This window comes from the organism of the source record quoted next, unplaced genomic scaffold (assembly GCF_019419815.1).
Source record: "Pyrus x bretschneideri cultivar Hongxiangsu unplaced genomic scaffold, Pyrus_bretschneideri_v1 Contig398, whole genome shotgun sequence".
Lineage (NCBI taxonomy): Eukaryota > Viridiplantae > Streptophyta > Magnoliopsida > Rosales > Rosaceae > Pyrus > Pyrus x bretschneideri.
In genome coordinates this window covers 1-10,419 of record NW_025999721.1, presented here as the reverse complement: position 1 = coordinate 10,419, position 10,419 = coordinate 1, and the positions used below count along the sequence as shown (strand labels likewise).

General features: G+C 39.4%; 1 protein-coding gene across 1 annotated transcript; it reads right to left on the bottom strand.

The window, feature by feature from the left end:
- Nucleotides 1-3,556: 3,556 nt before the first annotated feature.
- Nucleotides 3,557-4,342, bottom strand: LOC125468667. The gene has a single exon (XM_048564838.1). The coding sequence runs from the start codon at nucleotides 4,340-4,342 to the stop codon at nucleotides 3,557-3,559; it is 786 nt and encodes a 261-aa protein (XP_048420795.1).
- Between the last annotated feature and the right edge of the window lie 6,077 nt (nucleotides 4,343-10,419).

Sequence of the window (10,419 nt, the reverse complement as noted above, 5' to 3'; positions counted from 1 at the left end):
ACCAAAAAATCAAGTTTTTAAGTTGCAGCATGCTTGGGACGTGCTCAAGGATTGTCCGAGGTGGGGAACCAATGTGGACCAATAATGGGGAAGATTATTTCAATGTGAAGTTGCACCGACAAATGCCGGAGATGAAGGTGTCGACGAAATGACCCCAACTCCTTTTGCTAGGCCTCTAGGAAAAGATAAGCAAAAGGAAGCAAAGAGAAAAGGGAAGTCCCAAGATCCAATGAGTGGACACTTTACTACCAGAATTGCAAGATTGAGCAAAACCCATAGCGCTCGCCAAGAAGAAGTGGCCGAATGCGTTTGCAAATGAAGGAAGAAGGGGATAGGGAGCAAGATAGGTTTGAAATTAATTTCATGATGGAGGACCTCAACAAATACACTCTAGAGAGTAAGAAGTTCTTACGTGGTAAGCAAAAAGAAATTTTGAGAAAGTATGCCACAATGAGTATATTTCAAGATGATGAATCATCTCAACCCTATATCCCAAGTCCACCACCAAGTCCATCACCAAGTCAAGATGGTGGATATCATTATTAAGTTTATGTAGTGTATGAATTATCGGTTGTATTAAGTTTATGTGGTTTATTAATTGTCATTTGTATTAAGTTTATGTACTTTATTAATTGTCGTGTGACACACCCCGATCGAGATCAAGGCATGCTGGCCGTCACATGGAAGTGACGTAACCATGTGCACAGTGCGGAAGCTAATAAAATAATAATAAATAGTACGAATAAATAAAAACTAGCTTTACACAAGGTACTAACGAACAAGTGCAAGCATAAGTGTGAACCCTAAGTTCAGAGCAAGAACGCCTAATGCAGTCCAAAAGGAAACAACACAACAAAAGCACACCCGAAGGTGGTCCTACACTGGTGGTGGTCTGTCAGATATGCCGGGAAAATCCTCAGGGAAGCCACCAAATGTGCTAGCCAACTAGAACCTGGAGGGGCGCAAAACAAAAGCGTGAGTGGGCAAAAATAAAGCTTTTCGAATACCAATTTAATAAATAAGTTCTAACCCCTCGCCGTAAAACCTGTATACTTCCCAGAAAAATAGAATATATATATATATATCATGCTCAGGAATATGTTATGCCAAAGCCTCAAAGTAAAATGCAAGTGCTGAGGTAATATCATATCAATATCATATAATCTGTCAGCTGGAGTCACCTAACGTGACCTGTACGGCTGAATCTAGAGCTCAAATCTCCATCTCACTAGCTAGACCTGCACACGAGTCAGAACCACCTAAAGTGGTCTGTACGACAGGCCTGGGTGTAATATAAGTACGCTCTAGTGCTACGATCACATGAAGGCTGGGCGAATAATTGCGGGTCACCTACGAGTCGAAACCACCTAAAGTGGTCTGTACGACAAGCCTGTGCACCTAACTTGGATCCAAGATGAGCGTGTGGTGCGGGAGGTGAACATCACGTGAAGGACTGTGCCCTACTCTGGGCGGGAGCACTAACACCGGGGGTGCAGGTTATATAAGCTCTCTATGTATCTAGAATCACTACTGAACGTAAATGTAAAATCATATTCACCTAGCACTTACCTGTGCGTCCACGGCACCAATACACATGTATATATGTATGACTAATAATGCATAAATGAACGGCAACCAATAAACATGGCATAATAATGCAAAAACATTTTAATTCATTTTCTGGGAAACGTATAAGTATATAGGTATATACGGAAAACCAAAAGCCCACTCACTAGTAAGTAGAAGGGTCGTAACCCCCTTGCCTCGAGTGACCACGCTCGTTCTCGGGACACGTCTCACCTATATGCGAAACAACTATAAAAACGTTAATTTTAAAGCACATAACCAACCTTTGGAAATAACTTCTCATACATTGCTCAAATGGGGTGTATGAATACACCAACGTGATCTACTCAACCTCAGGAACATCCCCATATTTTTAGAAAAAAATTTCACCGCCGCACGCGCCCCCATGTGCTGGCCACGCGCAGGCACGCTGACGGCTTCAGTTAACGTCGTCAGGAATATTCCGTTATCTTTAATTGTTTTCGTCAACGGCGTTAGGAATATTCCGTCCAAACTAACGGAATATTCCGTCGTCTTCTCCGGCGAGACTCCAGTGCCGTCGCCGGCGCTGGAAAATCAGGAAAAATTCAAATCGTCCTATCTTCTTCGTTTTTCAACCAAATTTCACAAAATTGGTACCAAAATGAAGCTTACAACGAGAGGAACAAGTTCATACCACTTTCAAGTGCTAAAATCCACGAAATCTCGCCTGAAAAACTCCACCATTTCCGGCCAACTTCGAAACCCACAATCCCGACGTCCAAAACCTTCAAACGAACCACCCCGAGCCTCCTAGGGACCTCACCAAGCTTCCTACAAGCTTGAAATTCCCAAAAACATGAGAATTTATGTGTGCATGAACAGTGCCAAAAATCGGGTATCCCGAGTTCGACGTGAAAACGAAGGTAACCTCACCTGAAATGGGTATGGTTGGACTCCTACGAGCCTCATGAGCATGGATACGTACTTTGTTCCTTCGATCTGTGAAGATTTGATGGGTTTGTGTGTGTGTCTGTACGTTGTATGGAAAATGGGAAGGGAAAATGGCACGGGACAGGGGTGAGGGACAGGGAAATAGTGAAGGAAAGGTGTGGGGGAAAGTGTGTGGTGCAAAACCAGCCACACCAAACTAAAAAAAAAAACAACCACACAGCGAAAAATCACGCTAGGGGCAAAATCGTCTTTTCACGCGTACGTTTTAAAATTTCCGGAACGTGCTGTTACATCGTGTGTATTAAATTTATGGCTTATTAATTATTGTTTCTATTAATGTAGATGCCTTCAATAATTATTGTACTTATTATTCCACACTTTGATGTAGAATAGATGCCTTCAATAATTCAACCTCCATTCAATAATTTATCCAACGTACTAGGAAAAATACTTTGCATAAGAAGGCACCTAAATTTATTACTAGAAAATACCAACATACATAAATGCTCAACCAACATCATCAATGTTCACCTTCTCGATGCCATACATGCTCAACCAAATCCTTGCGGAGTGTGTCATGACCTTGAGGAGCTTGAATTTTATTTAAACGTCTCATATACTCACTCAATGTGACCTTATCCTGTCGGGTCTCATATGTAGTTGCAGCAAGATATTCAACATCTTTTGCAATAGCTCTCGCATGTGTTGGTTGGTCATCATCCACATCTTTGTCTGAATCTTCTTCAATTTCGATGTACTTATCTTCCACAATCATGTTGTGCAAAATTATGCACGTCATCATGATTGAATAGAGGTCTTCGGTATGCCAAAGTCGTGCAAGCCCTCTAACAATGGCCCATCGTGCTTGTAGGATCCCGAACGCTCTCTCCACATCCTTCCTGTAAGACTTTTGCCTCTGCAAAAATAATTTATTCTTTGCACTATCGGGATGAGAAATTTTTTTGACAAAGGTAGACTAACTAGGATAAATACCACCAATTAGGTAGTAACCTAGCTCATACCTATTACCATTTACCTTGTACCGACATTCTGGTGCCTATCCATTGACAACATCATCGAACAGAGGAGAAGACCAAAGAACGTTGATATTGTTGTTTGATCCAGACGTGCCGAAGAATGCATACCAAATCCATGTGTCATAAGACGCCAGAGCCTTGAGCACAATGGTTGGCTTGTTATGAAGGCCCTTGAATTGGCCAGCCCAAGCAGTAGGACAATTCTTCCACTCCCAATGCATACAATCGAGATTTCCTATCATGCCAGGGAAGCCTTTTTTGTCTGCCGTGAGTAGAAGCCTTTTCAAGTCTTCATGATTTGTCTTGCGGAGGTATGTTGCTCCATATATGGCTTGAATTGCTCCACATAAGTGCTTCAGGTTCTTAATAGCAGTAGTTTCCGTAAGTTGACAATACTCGTCAGTTGAGTCTGTAGAGCACCCATTAGCTAGCATCCAAAATGCAGATGTGAGCTTCTGATGAGCTGGTAGACTTTGTTGGCCTATGGCATCTATCTTCCTTGCAAAGTAGTGGTCATGATTGACAACTGCGTTCAAGATGCTTTCAAAAAGCTCTCTCCTCATCCGAAACTGCCTAAAAAAATCATGAGCAGGAAATCTCAAACACTCGATGAAATAATCTTTCATCATTCGGTCATGACACTGTTCTCTATCACGCTGCACAAATGAATGCCCCATGACAGAACCATGATAGCTAGATTCGGCATGGTGCTCATGTTGCATAAGTGAGTTTGCAAGTTCAACTTCTGCATTGATCATTTCTACAACCTCAATGTCAAGGCTTGCTTGATATTGTGCCATTTGCATTGCTCTACTATGCTTTCTTCTGTCACCGATTGATGAGATATTAAGGATTTTTAGGAAACAAAAACACTTTGAAAGTTGAAAGATTGGTGAATATAGAGGATGATTGAAGGTTGAAAGATTGTGTGGTCAACTGATATTGAACCTGCGTTTATATAGAGGATGATTGATGAAAGTTGAAAGATTGGTGAAAGTTGAAAGTTTGGTGAAAGTTGAACAGTTGGTGAAAGTTGAAAGTTTGATGAAAGTTGAAGGCTTGCTTTGTGGAAAGATTTAGTGATTTTTCAATATTTATCGGAAATTTAAATATTTTTAGATTAAAATATTCATAAAATTAATTTATGATAGCCTACATGATTTTTTTTTTAAAAGTTAATTTAAGGAAAAAAAAATTAGCCTAAGTTCCTTCTTTAATAATCCCAGGCTAAAATTTTATGCTAGAAGAGTTGGAGCAGAAAAGCTATTTCTGGGCTAAAAAATTTGGCTTTTAGCCCAAGGGTTGGAGATGGTCTTAGAGCATCCCCAAAGAAGATGTCAAATCCTAAGTGGAGATAAGACTGTGCATATTTGACATAAAAAATCCTTCCAATCGAAGTGTTATTTGCTAACTGGATTTGAAGTCTTCGTGTTTAGAAGTCAAATTTGACATCAATGTCAAATTTACTTTTTGTTGATTTAATTGTGGGTCACTTATTTCACTAACATTTCAACCAATAAAACTCGACATGTAGGAATACACATATAAATGCTCTCCTCCATCACTTCTCTTATTGGTGACACATCATTTAGTTTTCAAATTTAGTCCACAAATTTAGTTCACCTAGTATTACTCTTTTGTCATATTTTATTCAAAGTAATCTCGAAAATTTAGGAACATAAATTAGAATTTGATGAGTTTTGGAATATTCTCTAACTTTTGTGTACATGAAATTAATGGGTGGTTACATAGCCTTTATTAATTTTTAATTTTTAATCAAAAAATAGATATAACAAATTTTTTTTTATATTTTTATATTTTAATTAATATAAAGAAAGGTCAATTGCCACACGCGTAGGCATGTTTCAAGAAGCTAATATAAATGTGTGTTTTATATACAAACAACGAACAAAATGTATCAAAAACACTAGTAGGAAAAACTATTTTCGCGACAAAGCATAAATTGTTGCAAGAGCGTTTTGTGCACCGAGATAGGAACTTCGTCGCTCAAAGTTTGCACGACAAGGTTCGCACGACGAAAACAATATACTCATCGTGCAAAATCAATAAGAAAAAATGTGGGTATTTTTTTTTGGCGCGAAAAACATGCACGACGAAGTTTTTCTCGAAGAACCTTTGCACAACAAAGGCTTTGTCACTCAAAGCTCGTTCAGTTTCTGGGTCAGAGCATTCAACGCATGGGAAACCGAGGAACACTTGCGCAACAAGGGCTTTATCATGCAAGTTACAGTCAGTTTTGAGTCAGAGCATTCAGTGCATGTGAATCAGATGAATCAATACTGTATTTAGTGCAAATGTTTGCGCGACAAAGCTTTCGTCGTGCAAAGGCCCAAACCTTCCTATAAATATGGGCTTTTGTTCTCCTTATTCTTCACAATTTTGTTCGTGCTGGGATGGAGGATAAAAATCGGGATGAGAACGTGCCTACTAACCCGTATGATTTGAGGCAACATGTGGAGTTCACGCATATGATTGGTGTAGCCATGCAGAATAATTGTCCTGTTGCTGAGTGGCGTTCTTGGAAATTTATGCCCGAGAATGTGAAGAATGCGGTGATGGATCAATTATTGGTAACTATACTGTTGATAGATCAATAATTAATTTTGTGAAATTTTTTTGTTATATGTTGGAATTAATTATTTGCATATTGGAAGTATAATCTGGATGATGATACGAACGAAGAGTTGATGAAGTTGGTGGAGGAGGCATTTAAGGGAGGTTACAAGTGATGGCATTATGATGTGGAGCGGAATGGATGTGACAACCCGTCCTGAAATATAATATATTTTATTCTCACTGGCATGAAATGACTAATTTACCTTTGGGCGTTTGGTAATGGCGTGTGTGGATGGACTAAGGATTTGGCGTAATTCATTTTCTTCCTAAGTAATTGGACCCAATTAGAATTTAGGCTTTAATTTTTTTTGGTTGGTTGCCCAAATCCGGACCACACACACACACTTACACATTGACCCTTCTTTCTTTCTCTCCCCCACGATCGTTTCCATCAGTCCGTACAACCTGTACGGACAACTCCTAATCTAGCTTTCCATTCACAGATCAAGCTTGTGGGCACCATCATCTCCTTCCTTGTACCCTTACGAACTCAATTATACCCTTGGTTGGACGTGAGAACTTCATAAACTCTACAACCGGGGAGCTCCAACGAAGTTTACTGTTCATTCATTGTGATCGCAGAGTTTCGTCGAGTTTTAGGGTCCTAGGAAGTCTTAAAACTTCTTCACGAAGCTTATAGAGGAGTTTTGGAAGGTTTTGGACGTCGAGACACTTGAGTTCGTTAAGTTGCAGGGATGGCTGGACTATCAAGATTTTTTCGGCGAGATTCCATTGGTTTTAGGTCCTAAAAGTGGTAAATATGTGTTCCTTTCATCCTAAGCTTCATTTTGGTACAAATTTCATGAAATTTGGTGTTAAAATGAGTGAGATATTAAGGTTTGAAATTTTCCCAGAATCCGGCGATAGCAGCGGTGACCGGCGCTGGACTTCGGCGAACAAAGGAAGGAAAAGGGGAATATTCAGTCAATTTTGACGGAATATTACTAACAACCTTAGGTATATTTAACGGTATATTCTATTATTTAACGGAATATTCCCTAATGCTGTTAAGGATTCTGTCCAGTGTGCCAGGCACGTGCCTGCACGTAGTCGCGCGTGTGGGAACTTAAAAAATTATTCTCAAAATATGGGGATGTTCGTGGGGTTGAGTAGGCCACGATAGTATATTCAAATAACCTAATTGAGCAATGTATGAGAAGATATTACCTAGTTTTGTATATGTGCTTAAAATAACATTAAAATAGTTGTTTCACATATAGGTGAGACTTTTCCAGAGGACGAGCGCAGTCAAGCGAGACTTGGGGGCTACAACCCTTCCACATATCAGTGAGTAGGCTTTTAGTTTTCAGTATATTTATATGCTTGGTATTTTTCCCAGAAAATGTGTTTAAATGGACTTGTGTTTTAAAGTATCATGCCAAATGTTTTATATTTAGAACATGCATTTAGTAGTTGCACATATTTATGTTTGATGTGTTATAAACTAGCACTCAAATTAAACCCTCTTATTGACAATTGTAGTAAAGATCTAAGTAGGGATCATTCTAGGCCAGAGATTAGGAGGGATTGCTAATCTATTTAAAACTGACTCAAAAACACAAAACTAGGCTTGAAAACACTTAACTAGACTCAAAGAACTCAAAACAAACTAAAAAGACTCAAAACAACACAAAATAATCAAATAAACTCAAACTAGACTCAAAAGGGTGATTTGGATGAAAATTAATTTTAACTTGACTCAAAACACTTAAAAACACAAATTGAACAGATTCTAACTAATTTGACACAACAAAGTAAAGGGGATTGGGTTTTTGACGAATTTAGAGTAAAGACAAGTAAATTAGGTACCGTTTGGTACGTGGGACGGGACGGAACAGAGTGGGACAAGGCATTCCGTCCCACGTTTGGTGCGCCTAAAACGGGTGGAACGACCTGTTCTACGGGACGAGTTTTGGGTGAATTTTCGTTCCACCTCACCCCCTGGAATGACTCGTTCCACATCCGTGGAACACAAAATTATAACCTCTCCATCTCCTTCTTCTTCCTCCTTGTTTCCATCTGAGGGCATCTTTGCTCCCACTCCATTCCATTCCGTCCTGTCCCGTCCCGTCCCATCCCATTCCGTTCCGTCCCGTCCCGTCTGCATACCAAACGATACCTTAAAGACTTAAACATGTTTGGCACGAAATTGGGTGAATTCATGGGTGACAAGCTAGCTAGAGGGTCCGTGACCAGCGATCTTCACTACTTGTGATTATAAGTTCATAACGATTATGTGAAACTCCCTTATATTCTAGCATCAACTTCATGTATGCAAAGTAAGTAGGCCTCCTTAATCAACATACAAGAATAAGTTCTTAATCCAACAGTTAAGTAAATTGCATTCACGATTTATGAAATCACAACTGGAAGTAATCAATTCATATTGCAAATATAATCATGGTTTCAAAGTCTCCATTAGCTAAAACAAGTTTAGCCTTTCATGTTCACAGCAAAACAAAGAGAATATAAATTAAACATTGAGAACTAAGATAGATTACACCTAAGAACGTGCAACAATCCAACTTGAATGGCAAATACGTCTAAGGCTACTTCTTGTCTCTTTCTTCCTTGCTAGGTTGCAGTACAAGGGTGGTTGTGGCTGAAATTGGGTTGTGGTGGATGGATGGTGGGGTGGAATTATGTGTGTGATGATGGCTGAATTGAATGGTTGAATCCGTGAATGATTATGTGAGTGAATTTTGTTAATAAATGTGGCAGAATGTGTAAAATAAAGGAAGAAAGGGCAAGGCATTAACTAAATGTTTTGGGAAAGATTTGGACTCTAAATCCTCAAGGAAAAAGGGTAATTAAATCAGAATCCAAGAGAGAAAAGGGAAGAAGGGTGTGGTAAGGGAATTGGGAAAGGGGGAATGCCTTGCACGGCAAGGAAAAGGAAGGAAAAGGATAGGTGGTGCGACATCCCTCTTAGAATGGGATTAGGCTTCTAGAACATATATTTAAGTGTCCTAATATAATTAGGGATCCTCTTGCAGCTGGAAATTAAGTAGGAAAAGATTAGGATTGACTAATTCAAAATAAGGTAGTTTGACTCATGTTTCCTTCTTTGTAGCTGATTCCTTTTCTTCCAAGTCTTGAATTAATTTCTTCCATCTCTTTAGCATATTCTTAGCCTTTCTTGAACTTCAATTTCGTCCATCCATCTTGCTCCATGCATGTGCTATCCATTCCAAGTCCAAAATTGCTCCAAATTGCCTTTTCTTGTCACTTTAGTCAATTGGACCTACAAACACATGAAAATAGCTTAAATCACTATAATAAATAGAAACTAACTCACTAAATGCAAGGAAATAAGCTAACTAAGTTGCATAAATATGCTCCAATCAATGTTTAACGTTGCGGACGCTCAGGTAAGTTCCAGGTGAGTTTATAGATTGTGGATGTGAGTTGCATGATTATGCTGAGATGTATCTATAGCTCATAACCTGCACCCCGATGTTAGTGCTCCTGCCCATGGTCAGGGCACAGTCCTTCACGTGATGTTCACCTCTCGCACCATACGCTCAACTTGGATCCCAGTTAAGTGCACAATCTTGTCATACAGACCATTATAGGTGGTTCCGACTCGTAGGTGACCCGCGATCATTCGCACATTCTTTACGTGATCGTAGCACCTGAGCATATTTATTTACACCCAGTCTCGTCGTACATACCACTTTAAGTGTTTCCAACTCGTGTGCAGGCATATTTGTTGAGCTATTGGTTGAGTCGAACATGTCATATTAGGTGACTCCGGCTAGATGGATGAGCTATAGATTCAGCCGTACATGTCATAATAAGTGACTCCGGCTAACATATCATTTGCATTGATTTATATCACCTAGCTTACATATTTTATGTTGAGATATTTGACATGGTATATATGTGGATTTTTCTATTCTGAGCATGGTTGTGATATAGATATGTATTCTAATTTCTGGGAAACTATATAGGTTTTACGGCGAGGGGTGATTGTTGGTTTGGAAAAGCTTTGTTTTTGCCCACTCACACTTTTTGTTTTGCACCCCTCCAGGTTTTAGGTAGGAGTGCTTGTTGGTGGCTTACGAAGAATTGACGACGATTTTGATAGATTATCACTAATGTAGGACCACATCTGGTATTGTATAATTATTACGTGTCCTGTTGGACTGCACTTAGGCTACCTATGCTCTAATTATGGTGTATCACACTTAAATATCAGGTTTTGCACTTATATTTGCTTAGTGTGAATTATATAGCTTGGTTC